The 22,438-nt window shown below is 35.9% G+C and overlaps 1 protein-coding gene across 9 annotated transcripts in view; it reads right to left on the minus strand.

Moving 5' to 3' along the window:
* Window positions 1–22,438, minus strand: part of NCOA6 (nuclear receptor coactivator 6) — a 103,889-nt gene that overhangs the window by 52,612 nt on the left and 28,839 nt on the right. For all 9 annotated transcript variants that reach the window (XM_070485827.1, XM_044747870.2, XM_044747873.2 and 6 more), the window contains 3 exons: window positions 12,415–12,520; window positions 4,087–4,370; window positions 721–876 (listed from right to left, as the gene is read on the minus strand). In XM_070485827.1, coding sequence (XP_070341928.1) covers window positions 721–876; window positions 4,087–4,321 — 391 coding nt within the window. In that variant the 5' untranslated portion in view covers window positions 4,322–4,370; window positions 12,415–12,520. The remainder of the gene's footprint in view (window positions 1–720; window positions 877–4,086; window positions 4,371–12,414; window positions 12,521–22,438) is intronic.

Here is a 22,438-nt window from a genome sequence, read left to right on the forward strand (position 1 = left end):
AAGGGGGAAAGATAGGGGACAATATTCCATCCACACCCATGCAAAGGACCTGTGCCAAGAGGAAGAAATGCATATTCAAAGAACCAAAAGAAAGCTGTAGAGGCTGGAACATTGACAGAAAGGAGGAGAGTTGTACAAGATAAGGCTGGATGAGAAAGGGAGAGGTCAGATCATGTGAGGCCGGAGGTCATGATAAGGAGTTTGGTCTTTATTCTGTGAACAATAGCAAGTCATAAACAGGGGTTTTAGGGGGTATGTGTGTGTGTGTGTGTGTGTGTGTGTAGCATATTTTCATTTTGAAAAGATTACTCTGGCAAAATACTTGAAAAATGAATACTACTACAAAAGGATTGTTCAGGGCCTCCTAATCTGCTAGATGAATAAAGAAATAAATACTACAGCTTATTTGGTGGAAGGAAGCAATTGAAATTAGATACTTTTTAAAAGACAAATCAGTTCCTGGTCAGAGTGCCAGTAAAATCAAAGTGTGACAGACTGATAGCCAAAATCAGCCAAGGGAATGCAGTCCAAGGCTACAAATGCTGAAGCATCAGGACCCCATCAGAGCCTCAATCCCTCTTCACCCTAAGGTGCTGCAATGTGAAGCAGAGGCTACGAGTTACTAGGCATTCTGAAACATAAGAGGAGAAGAACAGACAAAGCAAGACAGAAAAGCATCCTACATTCTACTATTCTTATGATTTGGGTTCAGATGGGCACCTTCAATCTGAACGGAGAGAATCCCCAGATCCCGAAGCTGCTGGTTGTTGCTCTGAGCTAGGATCCGTAGCCGCTCCGCTGCTTCCCGGGGGATGTTGAATGTTACACGCACGCTGTTCCAGGGTTCCACCTTCTGTACCTTTAGCTTGCTGGATTCTTGGTCATGAAAGAAAGAGAATAATATTAGTAATCTTTTAGTTACCAGAAGACACAGAATGAATAACAACAACAAAAATTAAAAGAATAAGGCAGAGCACCAGCTTGGAGTAGCTGAGAGAACTCGCTTTGGCATTACATAGACCTCAAATCTAATCCCAACTTTACCACTTAGCATCTTGGTGACCATGAATAAGCTGTTTAACCTTTCTGAAACTTAACCTTTCTCTTCTCTAAAACCATGAAAAAACTACTTCATGAGACTGTGAGTGCTAAACGAGATAATATATGCCAAAAACCTAGCAGAGGACCTGATACACTGTAGACACTGGATAAATGGAAAGCAGTAAGATGGAGTAAGGAATGTAAGAGAGAGAGATAAGTTTAAATTAATAGAATAATGTATACTTCTGGACTCAGTTCAATGTATGTGAACTGAGAAGCTGAAAACATTTAAGTCTCACATTTTAAGTGAAATTCTATAAAAATTCAATTGTCAGATATGTCAATTGTAGGATATTAGGGAATCTGCAGCTACAATCCACCAAACTTACTTAAAGAAAGAGCACTAAAAAGGAAAATAAATTTACTTATAAAATGTTAAGCAGTTTTATCTCTTCAAATGAAATATTTGAAATTTTAATACTATTTAAATATTCACTACGCATCTCTGCGGAAGATATTCATAAGTCAGGAAGCAAACATTTCCCATGTCCTATAAATGCTTCAATTGAAGGAGAGCTTAAGCCTGGATTCATGTCTGTGATTTTTAAATCCTTTCCTACTTTAAGCAAGAGTAGAATTTCCACTGAAGCACACCAAACTGAGGGGAAAAAGAACACAAATTTGACAAGTAAGCTTCAGTTAGGATATGAAAACATTACATTTCAACAAGTCTGAAAAGTCAGTGCAAACTTCAGGATGTTTTTAAAAGAAGATACAAAAGTTAATTGAAGAGTTAGTGTTGTTTGTAATCATATTTTTCAGATAGAAAGCAAATCTCAGGTCCAGTTAGCTGATAAAAAAACTTTTTTTTCAACAACCCCAGACAAAATAATTTTCCCTTTTGTTACGAACTCAACTAGATTAAATCTTTTGTATCCTTTATTCAGTTATACATTCCAATATTAAGAAAATGGTCATATAAGCATATCTGTTCTCAAAATAAGAAATATCTATGGAGAGGGCAAAGTGCCTTATTGCCGAAAGCCCCTTCCAGTCCAAAAACATTATACATTGAAGATTCACCTATCCAGACATGGAGTTCACTTGCTCTAACGTGGAAGAAAGAGACCACTTACTAACAGTAGTGAGATAATATAATCAAAGAAATTTAGAAAGGACCAAGTTTATTTTACAGGTCAGGAACCTGAAGCCCAGAAAGCCTAAGTGCCTTGCCCAGAATCCTGTGGCTACCTAGCAACATCAGAGATAGCATTAAAGTCCAGCTCTGATTCTTAAGTCAGTTTCCTTTCCATGACACTTATGCCTCTAAAGAGCAAAAGGCAGGAGGCTTGGGATCCTGGTTCCACAGAGTATAGATGCTATAGGGCTTCTTCCCAATCTGAAGAGTACTGGAATCTTGTATATGGTCTAGACAAATATGAAATTTGCTTATGGCATATTACCTGCTTGTGAAAAAAATCCTTGTCTATAACACAGTTATATATTATCAAAAGTTCTTTTAACTTCCATCATATTTGAGAAGATTTGACTTAAAATACTTTTTGGACCAAGAATATAATCTGATAACACCATTAAGTCTAGGTTTAATAATTTATTTAAAAGCCATAAATAGACTGATTCAGCAATTTAAAAACAAGAAGAAATGTGACTAATTAAGAGTAGTGAACAATTTCAAGCCCAGCTAGGCCCTTACAATATGATACATTATGACTATGATTACCACAACAATGATGATGATAACTGCAACTTTAACACATAAAATTATCTAATACTACGCTAAATAATCCCTAACTATAAAGAAGTCTTATACAATGCAGTAAAAAAGCCCTTGAAAACAATGACAGCTTTCCTCCCGACATTAAATCTCGAAGAAAAAACCCTCAAAACCTAAAAAAGCTAACTAGCACCTGATCAAATCAGGTTTTGTGATAAAAGGATAAAATCTAGGCCTTGTACTACGTCTGAAGGGATTAGATAATTGTGCTAACTAGAAAAGATGGAGAATATCTAAACAATGTTCAAAAACACAAATGCCCAAAAGTCCAAGACAGGCAATCTAAATGTGTGAAGAGGCCAGATGGGAAATGAGGTGAGGGTCTGCCTCCAGTGGCAGCTGCTCCTCAGCACTATCTGGGACAGAGGAAGAGCTCGATGTTATCAGATCTTTCCATTTTTAAAGACAAATCCAAAATCTGGATTTTTTATGTAAAATATCTAAATTTTTAAAGCATTGGCAATGAAATTCAAACATTAAAAAAACCAAACAACTAAAGCAGACCAGACACATGGCTGCAAGCTGGATCCAGCAGGCTATCAGTTAATAATCTCTGACCTAAAATTTAAGAGAACTGGGGCCAGCCTGGTGGTGCAGCGGTTAAGTTCCCACCTTCCGCTTCGGCGGCCTGGGGTTCACCAGATCAGATCCCGGGTGTGGACATGGCATCACTAGGCACACCATGCTGTGGTAGGCGTCCCACATATAAAGTAAAGGAAGGTGGGCATGGATGTTAGCTCAGGGCCAGTCTTCCTCAGCAAAAAGAGGAAGATTGGCAGCAGTTAGCTCAGGGCTAATCTTCCTCAAAAAAAAAAAAAAAAATTAAAATTTAAGAGAACAAATTTTAAGTCCACTTTAAGTAGAACCATGGAATAAAAGCGTTTCGTAAGCTGTAAGGGGCCTTAAAGATCCAGTCTAACCTCTTTATTTTACAGGTAAGGAAAACGAAGACCAGAGAGTTAAAAACAATAAATACATTTGGGTCTTGAGAATTACTCCTATCCACTAGAGCAGATTATTTAAAGATTACTGTGTCAAGCAATACTTTATGTTCAATTTCTCCAGGTACTTAAAAGAAACCCAACAGCATTTCTATTTTAAAAAATCCTAAAATTCCAACTTTGCAATTAAAATCAGCCTTTTAACCCAGTATAGCAAAGTTTTACTTTGTAAAACTCAAGATAACCATAGAAGGGCAAACTCTTCAAAAAGAGTAACAAAAGAAGGAAAAAATAATTAAAGCAAATTACCCATGTGTAACAAATTGGGCACATTCTCCAATATTGTGTCCAATTTCCATTTGAAGTCTTTATCATCTATATTTCCTTTGAAGGCCACAAAGATTGTGGAATCCTCCAAAATACTATCGCTTTTTGTGTCATCATCTTCTAGTCCAGAATCAAAATCCATCTCTGAGTCTTCCACTGTTGATGAACATAAGGAAGTATAGATGTCTTCTAAGTTTGGAAGGTCATCCAAAACCATGGTGGATATTATTCCAGAAGCATATATTCCAAGTGGACAGTAAGAAAACCTTGAGAAGATACAAAAAGCATTATAATGCATAATTATACAATCAATAATGTATAATCCATAGTTCTGTGAACTGTAATTTATTTGTCAAGTAATAAGGAAATAGCCTAATAATTAAGAAATACAGAGAGAATAAACTATTTTAATTAAGATATTCTATAATAATTAGTTCTTAAAGATACTAGAAATTTTTTAAAAAGCACCAGTTTTAAATAAAATTCCTTTTATTATGGTATAATGCTTATATCTATTATGTTTTATGCTACCTTTTGTAAGCCTAGACTATGGGGAGGAGGGGAAGAGATCACAAGAAAATAAAACAAGTATTTTCTGAGAATTAATTTACATAAGGCTATGGTTGACCCCACAGAACAAGGGGCTCTCCAAGACTCCCCTTACTTCTGTCCTGACAAAGCTTCACAGCAGCCAAGGTTTCTAAAGCCCTCCTCCTTCTCTAACCTGCAAAGCACAACTTGACCCAACTAAAAGCATCGTGGAGGACTACTGAAAATCCTCAAGTCTTTCAGGAGGACCATTTTAAACAACTTTTAAAGGGTTATTAATAGTGGTATGGCTGAAAATAATCAGAAACAAAGCAAACATTTAAAACTACTTTTATGAAAGGGAAATAGGTGGTTAACACACGTTTGTAGAGGCAAAGAAATATATTTAGGACAGGACTAAATTACTTTTTAACTTTTAGATCTAGAGAAGTCACATTTTCTGCTACTTTCAGTTATTTTGCCTACCTAAGAGTGCACATGTCAAAGATCACACCATGTGGCCATTTCCTCCACTAGCTTTGGGACTGAAGATCAGATACTTAATCCAAAAGAGAATGAATGTACATTAATTTTTGGTATTTGTGTTAAGCAAGAATGGTGTGGAAACATAAGAACCTCACACAAATTTTCTAATTTTAAAAAAGTCCCTACATAAAATATAATTACAATTATGTTGTTTTTTAAAAAATGGATAAGAAAAAAGGACTGAAAATAAATCCACTAAAATGCAAACAATGACTCTGCTAGGTTGGTAAAATTGCTGGTAAGTTTTCTTTTGCTATTTTCCAAGTATGCTATAAGTCATTAGGGAAATGCAAAACTAAATATGCTGTAATATGGTTATATTACTTGCATAAATGGAAAAAAAATTAACTTTAAAAAATGGTTTAACTTTTCTTTTTTAAATAGTCACTAAACTTCAACACCAAAGCCTCTCCAAAAACAGTCTAAGTAATCTTAGGGGGAAAAAATTCCTCGGTTATAAATAAATATGGAAAAAAGCTTTTATACTTGAGCAGATAACCTTTTTTTTTTTTTTTTTATTAGAGATTTTATTTTTCCTTTTTCTCCTAAAGCCCCCTGATACACAGCTGTGTATTTTTAGTTGTGGGTCCTTCTAGTTGTGGCATGTGGGACGCCGCCTCAGCATGGCTTGATGAGCAGTGCCATGTCCACACCCAGGATCCGAACCAGCGAAACCCTGGGCCAGCAAAGCGGAGCACGCAAACTTAACCACTTGGCCACGGGGCTGGCCCCATGAGCAGATAACCTCACAGTTTGGCAATGATAACCTTTTCTAGTACTGTGACTGCTACAAAAGAACAGTGTGATTTGGGTGGTTAAGAAACAACAGCATTCAGAAAATCCGTTATAAGTATCACTGCCTTTAGTCAATTGCCATCTGCATTTTACAGATTTTAAAGAACTTTAGACGTAAATAAACAAAACTAAAACATTTTTAGGACTTAAAATCTGCTGCCCAGCAGGAATAAGACTGCTGAAACTGCCTGAAAAACTACAGCTATTTAGCAGCTGTTCCAAAGTTGGAACAACTGCAAGAAGAGAATATAAAATTTAAAATATGTTTTCCAAAAGAATCTTTAACTGGAAAGAAGGAAACCAACTAAAAAACCTGGACTTTGGTAGTCTTCTAAATAGGTCGTTGGTCATGCCATGAAGGCTGTGCATCCGGATTTGGAAAACCCTCTACTGACAGACACAACAAGTCAGCTAATTCAAACTCAGGTATTAGCAGCTTAACAGTACTATGGGTACTACATAGGTGCTTAAAAAACCAAGAAATTGAAAGTCAGTCTATGAGAAAAATTGCTGGCCTTCTCTTCAAAAAAGTTTTTAAAGAAACTTATAGACAACATATTCACCGAGATAATGTCCACTTAAAATCTAGTCTTTAATAAAGAATTTATTATCAAGATAACTGACTAATCCTTGAGTAAATGCAGTTCAGTGAACTACTCTTGAAGAGAGAAAACACATTACAGTTGACTAGGTCAAGAAAGTCATTTGCTGGGGCAGGCCTGGTGGCTGAGTGGTTAAGTTCCCATGCTCTACTTCGGCAACCCCGGGTTTCCACCGGTTCAGATCCTGAGCATGGACCTAGCGCCGCTCATCAAGCCATGCTGAGGCAGTGTCCCACACAGCAGAACTAGAAGGACCTACAGCTAGAATATACAACTACGTACTGGGGTGCTTTGGGGAGAAGGAGGGAAAAAAAAAAAAAGATTGGCAACAGATGCTAACTCAGGGCCAATCTTAAAAAGAAAAAAAAAACCCAAGAAAGTCATTTGCTCACTTATGGTCATCTATCATAAAAGAGCAGGTGCTGTCTCTCTGGGTTTGATAAGATTAACCACAGGTTATCTTGCTTACCCACATAATAATGTTCCAGATTACATATGGATTTCACTTCTTATTGGGGCTCTTTTGATTTATTCTACCTTTCCAATCTATTTCCAATGAAATAGATTTCCAAATGAAATCATTTTAGAGTAAATATTTCAGGGTAGCCAAAGAGCTCTAGTTGATGAAGGAAAGCTCTTTTTTATAGAACAATGCCAACTTAAATGTAAAAAGAAAGATATCATTAGAAAAATCACAATTTTGCAATCGCTAATAATTCAGGCAACCATCAGTAATAAGGATAAAACATTATGTGAAAAATTGACAGAGAACTGGATATTCACATGATGTGAAAGTATCATCCCAGATATTTATTGCTTAGCAAAGGGAAAACTAACTTCACAATGGAAGGATCTGACTATCACTACCTGAATTCAATGATCAACCTTAGCATCATTAACAGAAAAACAACCAGAAATTAGGTACAATATTAATTCCACCTATGAAATATTCTTGTCAAAAATGCTGAACTTGAATCTAAGAAGTTTTTAACAGGAGACAGAGGAACAACTTAAACACCACCATGAAGAAATAACTGGACCAATCTAAAGGATTTCTACAGCCAATTGGCTTGGCCTCTTCAATAACTCTGGTCAGGGGGAAGAAAAAGGTGGGTAAAACTGTTCTCCATTACAAGAAATTTAAGACACTTAAAAATCTAATGCAGTGTATGGTCCTTTATTGGGTCTTGGTTTGGAAAAAAGATGCAAAGCACATTTTTTAGGATAATTAGGGAATTATTGTTAATTTTCTTAGATGTGATAGTAATGGCGTTGTGGTTATACATGTCAATGTTCCCACTGTTTCTTAAGAGATGCATACTGAAGCATTTAGGGGTGAAATGTCATGATGCCTGTAATTGACTTAAAATAATTCAGGAAAAAAACAGATTAAGCAAATATGACAAAATGTTAATGACGGTTAAATATAAGTGATGGGTATATCGGTGTTCATTATACTTCTATTTGTACTATAATTTTACATTGTTTGAAATTGTTCATATTAAAAAGTTAACAGGATCAAGTGGGATTTATTCCAGGGAAGCAGGGATGGTTCAGCATCTGCAAATCAATCAATGTGATACACCACATTAACAAAATGAAGAATAAAAATCACATAATCATCTCAATAGATAGATAGAAAGCATCTGACAAGATCCAACGTCCATTTATGATAAAACCCTCAATAAAATGTGTATAAAAGGAAAGTACCTCTATATAATAAAGGCCATATATGACAAACCCACAGCCAACATCCTCCTCAACAGTGAAAAAGTGAAAGCCATCCCTCTGAGAACAGGAAAAAGACAAGGTTGCCCAGTCTCACCATTCTTATTCAACGTAGTACTGGAAGTTTTAGCCAGAGCAATTAGGCAAGAAAAAGAAATAAAAGGGATCCAAATTGGAAAGGCAGAAGGAAAACAGTCACTATTTGTGGATGACATGATTCTATTCATAGAAAACCCTAAAGAATCCACCAAAAAACTATTAGAAATAATCAACAAATACAGAAAAGTTGCAGGGTACAAAACCAACATAAAAAAATCAGTTGTATTTCTATATACTAATAACAAATTAGCAGAAAAAGAAATCAAGAATACAATCCCATTTACAATCGCAACAAAAAGAATCAAATACCTAGGAATAAATTTAACCATGGAGATGAAAGACCTATACAGTGAAAACTGTAAGACATTATTGAAAGAAATCAAAGAAGATATAAACAAATGGAAAGATACTCCATGCTCATGGATTAGAAGAACAAAAAATATAAGTTAAAATACCCATTTTACCTAAAGCAACCTACAGATTCAATCCCAATCAGAATCCCAATCCATTCTTCATGGAAACAGAACAAAGAATCCTAAAATTTATATGGAACAACATAAGACCCTGAATAGCCAAAACAAACCTGATAAAAAAGAAGAAAGTTGGAAGTGCCACACTCCTTGAATTCAAAATATACTACAAAGTTATAGTAATTAAAACAGCATGGTATTGGCACAAAAACAGACACACACATTAATGGAACAGAATTGAAAGCCCAGAAATAAAACCACACATCTATGGACAGCTAATGTTTGACAAAGGAGCCAAGAACATACAATGGAAAAAGGAAAGGCTCTTCAAGAAAAGGTGCTGGGAAAACTGGACAGCCACATGCAAAAGAACGAAAGTAAACCATAATCTTACACAATACAAAAAAATTAACTCAAAATGGATTAAAGAGTTGAATGTAAGACCTGAAACCATAAAACTCCTAGAAGAAAATGCAGGCAGCACACTCTCTGACGTGAGTCTTAGCAGTATCTTTTCAAATACCATGTCTACTCAGGCAAGGGAAACAAAAGAAAAAATAAACAAATGGGACCACATCAGACTGAAAAGCTTCTGTATAGCAAAGGAAACCATCAACAAAACGAAAAAACAACCCACCAACTGGGAGAAAATATTTGCAAATCATACATCCAGTCAGGGGTTAATCTCCAAAATATATAAAGAACTCATACAACTCAACAACAAAAAAAGAAAAACCCAATCAAAAAATGGGCAGTGGATATGAACAGATATTTTTCCAGAGAAGATATACAGATGGCCAACAGGAACATTAAGATGTTTTACATCACTAATTATTAGGGAAATGCAAATAAAAATTACAGAAAGATATCACCTCACATCCATCAGAATGGCTATAATTAACAAGACAAGAAATAATAAGTGTTGGAGAGGTTGTGGAGAAATGGGAACTCCCATATACTGCTGGTGGGAAAGCAAACTGCTGCTGCCACTATGGAAAACAGTATGCAGATTTCTCAAAAAATTAAAAATAGAAATACCATATGATCCAGCTACCCCACCACTATTTGTCAAAGAACATAAAATCAACAATTCAAAAAAATTTATGCACACCTATGTTCTTCCCAGTGTTATTCATGATAACCAAAACATAGAAGCAACCCAAATACCCATCAACAGATGAATGGATAAAGAAGATGTGGTATATATACACAAAAGTCTATTACTCATCCATAAAAAAAGACAAAATTGTGCCATTTGTGATAACATGGATGGACCTTGAGGGTATTATGCTAAGCAAAATAAGTCAGACAGAGAAAGACAAATACCATATGCTTTCACTCATATGTGGAAGATAAACACATACACAGATAAGGAGAACAAATTAGTGATTACCAGAGGAAAAGGGGATGAGGGGAAGATGAAAGGGTTAAAGGAGTATATATGTATGGTAATGGATTAAAAACTAGACTATCTGTGGTGAACATGATGTAGTCTACACAGAAACTGAAATATAGTTATGTACACCTGAAATTTATATAATGTTATAAGCTAATATGACCTCAATAAAAAAAAAGTTAGAAAAAAAAAAAAAAAGAAAGAAAAAGCAAGCATATCAGCAACATAGCATTGCTCCAAGGAAAAACTCCACCAGACATCAGGATGGCTTAGAAGCTTACTTATGAACATCTTTCAAATCACAGTAGGACTAAAAATACACAAACAGGGGACAGCCCCATAGCCTAGTGGTTAAGTTTGGCACACTCTGCTTCAGTGGCCCAGGTTCAGTTCCCGGAAGCGGACCTACATCATTCATCTGTGGCCATGCTACGGCAGTGACCCACATACAAAACACAGCAAGATTAGCAGAGATGTTAGCAAAGAGTGAATCTTCCTCAAGCAAAAAGAAAAAGAGGAAGATTGGCAACAGATGGTAGCTCAGGGTGAATCTTCCTCAGCAAAAATAAATAAACAAACATATAACCATACAATAAATATATTTAAATAGATATTTATTTATAAATATATAAATTTGTATATCATATATATATTCAGCTACCTACACCAGTCCTTTCTCTTCAGATTTAAATATATAAATATATATGTAAGATATATAAATATATATAGATCCTTCTCGACTTATGATGGAGTTACACCCCAATAAACCCAGCCTAAGTTGAAAATATCGTAAGTTGAAAATGTATTTAATACACCTAACCTACTGAACATTGTAGCTTAGCCTAGCCTGACTTAAATGTGCTCAGAACACTTACATTAGCCTACAGTTGGGCAAAATCATTTAAAGCAAAGCCTAGAATAAAGTGTTGACTATCTCATGTAATTTACTGAATACTGGACTGAAAGTGAAAAACAGAATGGCTGTATGGGTACAGAATGGTTGTAAATATATCAGTTGTTTACCCTCATGATTGCGTGGCTGACTAGGAGCTACAGTCACTGCCAGTGTCCAGTATTAGGAGAGAAGAGCATATTGCATATCACTAGCCTGGGAAAAGATCAAAACTCAAAGTACGGTTTCTTTGAATTTAATATAAATATATATTTATATATAATATATAAAAACTATAATACATTAAATTTATAATAAACTTATAAATATATAAATTATATTTATATAAATATTTAAATATATAAATCTGAAGAGAAAGGACTGGTGCAGGTAGCTGAATAATGGGTAGAAGACTGTCACAGGCTATTCAGATTATCTGTCTTGGCTGCCATTTAAGCAAAAGGCAAGACAGTGTTATCTACATCAGAAATCACAAACTCACATACCTACAGGGGTCAGGCAAGTAAAACAAATAAGAGAACAACACTGGATATTGAATGCATTTGCACATACGTAGGAACGGTCTGGGCAATGGGAAACTTGCATACCCTTCTACGCTGAGCAGCCACTACTTTGCTCCAGCTTACGACTTTGTTTTTGGAGGGATGGGATGAGTTGTGCAGGCCCAGGAATAAGAGATACTCTGAATTTTAAGAAAAGACTAAAATCCATATATTTAGTGAAATCTCCAGATTCTAAAATAGATTCACATTTTTGGAAAATACTCTATGGGCAAAATGAAACACATTGCAGTTGCATATGGCCCACACGGCATCAGTTTTAAATTTCTAATTAAGTCTGACAATCCGGGTAAGACTCACATGACTGATCAGTACAACACGAGGCCCAAGTCAACTATGCTAGGTTTGGTGTGTGCTGGAGGAGACCAGATATTTAAAATGCATTTAAATGTTATGATATGCCTCTTCAGAGGTCTGTGGACTCCCTGAGAGAAAGAAAAAGGGATGAAGGTCTTAACTCAGAGGAACAGAAGGCACTCAACTTAGTGAATTTTTAGTTTCATTAAATATGCTGATGTCTCCCAGAACTGCATGAAGGACTATCTTCTTCAACAAAATGCCAAATGATGAAGGCAACGGAATTTTTTATTTGCTGTATAACTTTGGTAGAGTCATTCCATTGCTTGGAATTAAGTTGAGCTGTATCCACTCTCTCATATAAGATTTCACTCACCAAAATGTCTTTCTTAATTTTTATCATTTATCCAGGTAATCTTCTAAGTCCAAACAAGCTGGCATTTTTAGGGCCTGTATTTCAAGGTAGCAGCCAGATAAAAATTCTAAAAAAAAAAGGAAAAATAAAGTTACAATACTATACAGAAATTACAGAGGTGATCTATCCTTGCAACAGAAATCAATGCAAATATCACAAGTTATAAAATCAACTTAGACATCTGCAGACTTAAAAATCAGTTTTCATTATGTCTAGAAAGAATATCTTTTTTCTGAGATCTTAAACCACTTATCAACAAGCATTCAGAGAGTACAGAAGCAAAATTCAGGGACATATACCAGCTTCACTTAAGAATCATAAAACTGGGAGCTTAAGCCTTAGAGCCCTCCCTATATATACCTTTATGTCAAATTAAAATGAATTAACACCATGCTGCCCTGTTGGCAGATACTTGGAACCAAAACCAAAATATTTTGTACACACACTAAATACAAGACCCCTTTCTTCTAAGAGATTTCAAAATTCATTGAAAATTCATTCATCAAGTATAGATTTAATTTACCTGTTTTATCTATAATATATAGACATTTTATTTTTCATCAAATTTTCAATTTAAGTTCTAAAGTATTCTTAAATGTACATATAGAAATTATAAATGAAAAGAGCCTAATTTTGGCATGCTTCAGAAAAAATTTCCTACTTAAAAGACATCGTAGACTGATATTATTAACTTGGCTATTATAGTTTCACATTATTGCCAAATATTGATTTTATAAATCTCAAAATTTTAGATGGATATATGTACTAGGTATTAATAAATAATTACTAGGGAAAAACTATCCCTTAATTTTTTTTTAATTCAAGAAAAAGCCAATTTTTTTAAGTCTCCATGAAATATTAATAAAAATTAACCTTTAAGAAAGGCCATAAAGACTATATCAATAAACCCAAAAAGTAACAATAGGATAGTCAAATACCCTGATGCCAACGCACTGAAATTATAAATCTGAGATAAAATCAGGAAACAAAGGCCTTTCTGCCTTACAACAACAACAAAACCCTTGCACTGGGGTTAAAAAAGAAATCGAAATTGCAAAATTTCTAGAAAATTATACCTAGGAAAATACTACATATTGGAACCTAAAGAATACAGCCAAACAGTAAAGAAGAAAATTCACAGCCATAAATACCTATCCCAGAAAAAAAAAGAGAAAGAAATGAGTTAAACATCTGATTCAAAAAGTTAGGAAAAAATCCAATAAAGTGAACTGAAAGAAAGCAAAACTAAAGAATTAATACAGATAAAAGCAGAAATTAATCAGAAAACAGAAAAACAGCAGAATTAGTAAATCCAACAATTGGTACACTGGGGGAAAAATCAATAAAATAGTTAAACCACTACTTAATCTACTAAGTAAAAAGGAAGAAAGTCCAAATATATAAAATAAAAAGGAAGCCATAGAAACAAAGGAAATTAAAGGACTATAGAGACACATCTATGTAAATATAATGCCCCCAAAAGTACCACACACAGATTTAATGGAAACACTATTAATCTTTTAGAGAGCAAATAAGTCTAGTGATCTGAAACTGTTCTTTTTGTATGCAAAAGAAACAAAAAAACGTTCCACAAAAAGAAAGAGAACATCCCAATTCTCCTTATGAAGCACATATAACATGAATATCAAATGCTGATACAAACTGCAGGCAGAAAGCTACAGATCAATCTCTCCTATATTGCTCAATCTCTCTTACACTGATGCAAGATTCTAAATCAAACTTTAAATAGAATACAACAGTACATTAAAAGAATAATAATGCATCATGATCAAGTGGAATCTGTTCTAGGAATGCAAGGAAGGCTCAGTATCAGTAAAGTAAGGTATGAAGTCATCTGATCATCACCACAGATATTAAAAAGTCATTTGATAAAATGCAACAACCCTTCTTGTTTTTTTGTTTTTTGTGGGTTTTTTGGGTAAAGATTTTATTTTTCCTTTTTCTCCCAAAGCCCCCTGGTACATAGTTGTGTGTTTTTAGTTGTGGGTCCTTCTAGTTGTGGCATGTGGGACGCCGCCTCAGCATGGCTTGATGAACAGTGCCATGTCCATGCCCAGGATCCGAACTGGGGAAACCCTGGGCCGCCAAAGCGGAGCACGCAAACTTAACCACTCGGCCACGGGCTGGCCCCAACAACAACCCTTCTTGATTAAAAAAACAAAACAAAAAAAACCTCAAACAGGACTATACAACATTTCCTTAACATGATAAAACATATCTCTTCAGCCCAACAGTCAGCAGCTTGCTTAACGGGGCAAGACTAGAGGTATTTATCACCTACAGTTGGGAAGAAGATAGATACCTATGATGCATCACTAAATATTACACTAGAGGTATAAAGTCAGTGAAATTAAACAAGAGTAACAAAGGTATAAAAATTGGAAAGAAGGATGTAAAACTACCACTATTTGCAGATGATATAATTGTGTTCTTGAAAATCTTAGAAAATCAACCAGGAAAACAGCAAAATTAAGAAAATTCAGGGGCCAGCTCCGTGGCGGAGTGGTTAAGTTCGCGCGCTCCGCTGCGGCGGCCCAGGGTTCGGATCCTGGGCGCGGACATGGCACCGCTCGTCAGGCCACGTTGAGACGGCGTCCCACATCCCACAACTAGAAGGACCTGCAACTAAGATATACAACTGTGTGCAGGGGGGATTTGGGGAGATAAAGCAGAAAAAAAAAAAAGATTGGCAACAGTTGTTAGCCCAGGTGCCAATCTTAAAAAAAAAAAAAGAAAATTCAGCAAAGTAGCATGGTACAAAATTAATATACAGAAAACAATAGCTTTTATTACATATGCAATCAATCAGCAGTAGGTGGAAAAAAGATCTCATTTACAATAGCAACAAAGAAGATTAAATATTGAGGAGCGAATTAAAAAGAAATGTAGAGCTATAAGAAGAAAATTTAAAAACACTAATGAAGTATACAAATACAAAAAAACCCCTGAACAAATAGAATGACACACCAAATTCTTGGAGAAAAAGATTCATAAATATCTATTCTCCCTCATTTATAACTTAACAATCTCAATAAAAATGCCAACTTCTTTTTTTAAATAGATAAGCTTACTCTAAAATTCATATGGAAACAAGTAAGAAGAGTCTGGAAAACTCTGAAAAATAAGAGTAGTGAAACGGATGAGTCCTATGAGATGTCAAAACATAAAGTCTCAATAATTAAAGCTGTGTAGTACTGGCATATATGAGAAACCAATGGAACAGATCAGAAATTCCAAAAACTGATCGAAATGTATATGAAATTTTAGTGTCTCATTAAAGGTGGGGAAAAATGGATTTTTCACTAATTGGGACTTAGGTAGCCATCTAGGAAAAAAAATAAGATTAGAGCTATACCTCATATTGAGATAACTCCAAATAGACCCCAAACTTTAATGTAACAAATGAAACCCTAGAAGTATTAAATGAAAGTACAGAAGAAATGTTCATAACCTTGGAGTGGAAAGATTTTTCTAACTATGATCCAAAATCTAAAGCCATAAAAGACAAGACTGATAAATTCAAATACATAAAAGTCAAAGAATTCTGCAAGGCAAAAAAAACACCATAAGTAAAAAAGGAAAAAAAAAGACAAAGTAAGAAAAAATATTTGCAACTGTATCATGGATAAAAGAGCAAATCTCCAACATACAAACATATTACAGAAAAAAACATATTTATAGGTGTGTGTATGTATATGTCTGTATATATATAGATATATAAAATAAAACAATTTGGACAAATTATTATGTCCAAAAATGGATATAGGATATCATCAGAAAATTCACAGAAAAGGAACTACAAATGAACTTTAAATATATGAAAAGATGTTCAACCTACTATGTAAGAAGAAAAAAATTTTTTTCACTCATCAGATTAGCAAAAATCCAAAAGTGTGATAACATTGTCTTGGCAAAGTATGGGAAAATAGGTATTCTCATTCATTGCTAGCAGTAGTGCAAACTGCTACAACATCAGCAATTAAGTAAGATCTGTCAAAATTACATTTATATATACCATTCACCCAGCAATCTCACTTCTGCCTGGTGATCCTTACAGATATACCTGCCCCCATACAGCAGGACATATATACAAGGTTATTCACTAAAGTATTGTTTGTAATAGCAAGATAGGAAATTATCCAGATGTACATCAACAGAGATTGATTAAATTAAGTGTATCCAATAAAAGTGAAATGCAGACAGAATAAGGATGCTTGCTATGTACTCATATGGAAAGATGTCTGAGATGTACTGTTGAGTGGAAAAAACAGGGAGTAAAACAAGGACCACAGTATGCTACTTTCTGTGGGAAAAGAGGAGAAAAAATATTTTATATATGCTAGTATTAAAGTAGTCTAGAAAGAAATACAAGAAACCATTAAAAATGGTTATCTTCAAGGTAAACTTTAAAAAAATCATGTTATACCAGAAGGCAAAGAAGTACTCAGACCAATGGGGAGCATGTCACAAGGACACAGAAGCCAGTCTGAATAGTTTCCTACTGGCAAATTTGAGTATCAAAAATAATAATGACTAAAGTTGATAATAATATGAATAAACAAGAATCCATGAATCCATAGTAATAGCTCAAAGAGAGAGAGAGAGTATAAAAAAGGCTGTCATCTGCCACCACTTGAGATGACTACTACATCAACTCCTTACTCTAAAGATTGACAATTAAAGAGAAAGAATTAAGCAATTTACTTTGTCTTTTTAGAAGGGTTCATCCTCAGTAGAGAGGGAAAGCTCTCCTTTACAGAAGAATCCCAGTTAATAAATGTAGAAGAAAAGGAAGAATTTTTAAAAATCACCATTTTGCAACCTCCAATGAAATAAATGATTCTGGCAAAGATGATCAAAGGATGCTAAAAATGATTTGGTGAAAACTGCTGGGGCACAGAAGATTCCCACGGTGCCAAAGGATTATTCCACAGATTACTTCCTAATTGCAAAGAGAAAAACGAGTACATTTGCATTGGAGATATCTAACAGTCACCAGCTTAACCAAGTGATCAAACTCAGCAACAATTAGAATGAGATCTGTCATTTATGCCTCCTGATGTGATGTAACCTGAAGTCCAAGGCATCATCTATGCTGCGTTATTACCAAAAATGTCTAACCTCAGTCTAAACAAGTCTTTAAACCTAATTTCTCCCTTATAGGAAATTCAGGAGATAGAGCAACAAGAAAAATTACAACAGAAATTTTTACAAGAAGAAAATTAGAAGTAGTAGTAATTGATCACATGAAGAAATAATCATATCTAGAATGTGGGACTTGCTATCACAAAACTGATCTGACCTCTTCAAAACCCAAAATCTTGGGGGAAAGATTAGGGGTAGGATATAGTTCTAGATTAAAAAAGACTGAAGAGACATAACAACCAAATGCAATGCACGAACATTACTTAGACCTGTTTTGAATAAAACAGCTATAAAATAATTTTTAGATAGTTAGGAAAAACTGAATGTGAAGTGAGTAATAGAAGATAGTAGGGCATTAAAAATTTTTTTCTTGTGGACCATCCCGGTGGTGTGGTGGTTAAGTTCGTGCACTCTGCTTCCGCAGCCCTGGTTTCACAGGTTTGGATCCTGGGTTTGGATCCTGGGTGCGGACCTAGCACCACTTGTCAAGCCACACTGTGGTGGCATTCCACATAAAATAGAGGAAGATTGGCACAGATGTTAGCTCAGGGCCAATCTTCCTCATACACACACAAAATTTTTCTTGGGTGTGGTAATGTTATTTGTGATTATGTAGAGAATGCCCTTATTCTTAGGAGACGCATGCTGAAATATTTAGGGATAAAGTGTCATAATGTCTGCAACTTATTTTCAAAGTATTCAGCAAAGACAGACCGGTAGATAGACAGATGATGCAAATACAGTAAAATATCATTATATTATTTTCTCAACTTTTCTGTATATTTGAAATTTTTCATATCAAAAAGTTGCGGGGGAGGGTAGTATAAATAAGACCCACGGGAGCTGAGGGTGGGATCAAGACTTCTCACTGTATATCTGTTTTATAATGTTTTGATTTTTGAACCATGTAAATGTACTATCTATTGAAAACAAAAGCCAGCTAACTACCACCCTCTTAAACCCTTAGCAGTAATTATAATATTTCTACCCTTAGCCCATCTCAGACATGCAACAACAAAAATATCCTCTGCTTTCTATCTCCTTGTCTTGAGGGGAGCTCCTCTGACCATATTTCCCCCATGAGTCGTCTGCCAGTAAGATAAGAACCTGGACCACATCATTACCAGGTACTGAGCCACTGCTACCACCTCCAAAAATATTCCCTTAGGCTAGTCTCCCACACTTGTTCCCCAACCCTGTCACACCCCACCCTCCCTTACCTCCACACTCTGTTGTTCACACAAACACTGTTCCTCCCCATTCACTCCCCTCCCATCCCACAGTTGGCTCCTTCAACAATGCATTCTTATCAGTATCATGGTCTCCCTTGCTCACCCATTCTTCAGGTACACAAAGTTCACCAGCCGCCTCTCCCTCACCCACTCTGGCTCACAAACTTGAAGTTTAAGAGCTAGAAAGGAATTTACAAATAATTAGTCTAACTCCTCCACTCTCAAAGAAACCTAGACAGTGGTATTGTGGCTTGACTGCAGTTACAGACTAAGATTGCGGCAGGATCAGGACTAAATCTTGACTAGCCTCAAGTTCAGTGCTCCTTCCACCATATACCAAACTTTCTTCTCACCAGGGTGACTCTGCCCAACTCATACACAGTGCACAATTAGTGGGAACATCAGAATCAAGCGATCCAGTCTATTTCAGGCCAATACTCACTAATTAGAACTGCCCTAACTACTCCAAAATGACTGAGGTCAGAATACCTGAGATCAAATGAGTATATGCTTTGAAAGAACAGTGGCTCTCAACTTTGGCTACACATTGTAATTATTTGGGAAACTTTTAAAAATAATAATGCCTGGGTCATACTAGGTCTGTACTGTGGCCTGAGCCTTGAGTATTTAAACACTATCCAGGTGATTCTAATATGCAGCCAAAGTTTAGAACCACACTTTTCACACATTATTTAATTTGCCTTTAGATGAGGTAACCGAGTCCGGTAGGGAATGTGGCTTAAGAATTTGCCCCAAGAAAGCAATGAAGGAGAAACAAAAGCTTTTTCTTTTCTTTTGCTTATTATAAACTTTGGTTGTTTCTTTAAAATTTTTTGTTTTTAACATAAGTGATATAAGATTGTACTGTTGGTGAAAAAATCAAAGAAAACATACGGAATCTAAAAGTGAACTATACCACCCTGAGTTCCAGCTTGTTTTCTTCTATGTCTGTGACCTTGGAGTCTCTTAAACCCTTCTTAGCTTCCATGTTATCATGTAGAAAATGAGGGGCTAACATACTTTCCAGATGTAGGGACACTATGACTATTTTAAACCTTGGCTATTTGGCTTTGGTGTTATATTTCCCCAAGAAACTGGAAATCATTTGGTGCAAGATCTTTAACTCTTCCTTCTTCCACTAGTGGTTGTTCTCTACTCTTCTTTCATCTTCCTCCTTTCAAAAAGTTAACCCAAAGCTGGGAGTTAAAATGGAGGGGACCTGACAATGCCTGGTTCATTTCTATCATCACCTTCACCCTGATTTTTCATTGGTATGCTTTAGGAAACACTGAGAGTCAAAGTTATTAACAGCATTGGAAACTAGGACTGCTGCTCAAAGAACTCTTGGACTCATACATGACTTTTCTGTCAAAGAGCAGAAATGAGGCTTGAGATACAACCATACAGTGGGGCCAGCCCAGTGGCTCAGCAGTTAAGTGCGCACGTTCCGCTTCGGTGGCCCGGGGTTCGCCAGTTTGGATCCCAGGTGCGGACATGGCACTACTTGGCAAGCCATGCTGTGGTAGGTGTCCCACATATAAAGTAGAGGAAGATGGGCACGGATGTTAGCTCAGGGCCAGTCTTCCTCAGCAAAAAGAGGAGGATTGGCAGCAGATATTAGCTCAGGGCTAATCTTCCTCAAACAACAACAACAACAACAACAATACAGCCAGGCAGGAAGGTAACAGGTTTCTAACTAACCCCCAACATGTGGCTCTGCCTCCTCCAACTACCTTCTCTAAAACAGCTTTCTCCTGAGGTGGCAAAGGCGGTGATGAGGAGCATCACCCTACTGAGAAAGACCCACTTAGAATGGTCAGCACTGTTACACGCCCAGAGCCTTCCCTCTCTACTTCAGACTCTGTAACACACAGAGGAGTACATACATCCTGGGATTCGAAGACAGACACAGGAAGGGCTGAGACAGCAAATGTTCTGGGAGCATTACATTCTGGGAACCACAGTTATTTGTAGCTTAGGCTTCAAATGATCAAAAAACACATTGTCTTTTCCAAAGTCAAGTTTTCAGGCAGGAGGAGGGGATTTCACCCCCTCAATCCAGCAGAAGGCACATAAATGACTGCTAGACATTAGAAAGTATTCAGAAACTCCGTGCACCAATTAGTCCTTTAACTTAACACCTGAAAGAAGAATTCATATAGCTAGCAGACAGCCTGTGAGGGAACCTATCTATCCTGTTTATTTGGCAAAAGCTAGACCTGTATATTCCTCTCCCCATTTGCAGAAGAATAACTGAGAAGAGGGATTGAAAAACATTCCACGGGGCTGGCCCCGTGGCCACTCAGTGGTTAAGTTTGCGCGCTCCGCTGCAGGTGGCCCAGTGTTTCGTTGGTTCGAATCCTGGGCGTGGACATGGCACTGCTCATCAAACCATGCTGAGGCAGCGTCCCACATGCCACACAACTAGACGGACCCACAATGAAGAATATACAACTACGTACTGGGGGGCTATGGGGAGAAAAAGGAAAAAAATAAAATCTTCAAAAAAAAGGAAAAACATTCCACAACGTAAGAGAAACTCTACATCTGTAATTTAGAAAATGAATATACAAAGAGCAATAGGTTAAAGTTTAGAAATCAATTACATTACTCTCAACAAATTTGATCAAACACACCAAAATGAGAGGTCAAAGTTCTTAGGCGGAAAAGAAAAGAACTAGTTGAGAGGCACGTAGAAATGAGAGGAGGAAAGAAAAGGAAAAATTATAAGTAAAATAAATATGCTGAAGTACAATTCAAATCTTTACCAGAAAGAGTAAAGAGCAGAACACTTAATGAGAAACGCAGGGATGACAAATGAGAAACTCTTCCAGAATGGAGAGGGAAAGGATAAACTAATGAAAACTATGAGAGAGGACTGATAAGGAGAGAAGAAAGAAAGAAATGTCAACTAATTGTTATCCCTGAAACAATAATCAAAGATTTTTAAAAAGGTAAATGAAAACTTTCCTGAGTCAAAGAAGGGTCTGTAGCTTTACCTCAAAAGAGCTCACAAAATTACCAAAAAGATAGTGACAACTGGATTCATTCTGGTAAAACTTTTAGATTTCAATGAAGAAAATGCCCCGGAATCACCCAGGAAGAAAAAACAAGTCATCCACAGAGAACAGAAATCAGGCTGGCCTCAGATTTCTGCTTTGCGAGACCAGAAGACAATGGCAAAGTAATAAAGAATTAGGAGTGGAAAATAATGTGACCTAATAATTCTGCCTCCTCCCTGGCCAAGTTATCACTCAGTGTAAAATCAACATAAAGATATTTTCAGATGAAAGTATACCAATCAAGTACTTTTCAAAAAAATATTATCTGAATAATAATTAACCAAAACAAAAGACCTTGAGAATAGGAAGAAAGAGATGAAATCAGTTAAACATAGGGCTAAATTTAAATAATTGTTATAAATACGATTAGCACCAAATGCTACTTTTAAAAAGTAATTTGTGAAAAGGAAGATCTATAAGGTACAAAATAAAGATGAACTATTATTAGCCATCATCATCATCATGAGTACTATGAACAATTTTGCTAATATGTTCTATCATTAATTTAATGAGTTAAACCCCCTA

Source organism: Equus asinus, chromosome 15 (assembly GCF_041296235.1).
Source record: "Equus asinus isolate D_3611 breed Donkey chromosome 15, EquAss-T2T_v2, whole genome shotgun sequence".
Classification (NCBI taxonomy): domain Eukaryota; kingdom Metazoa; phylum Chordata; class Mammalia; order Perissodactyla; family Equidae; genus Equus; species Equus asinus.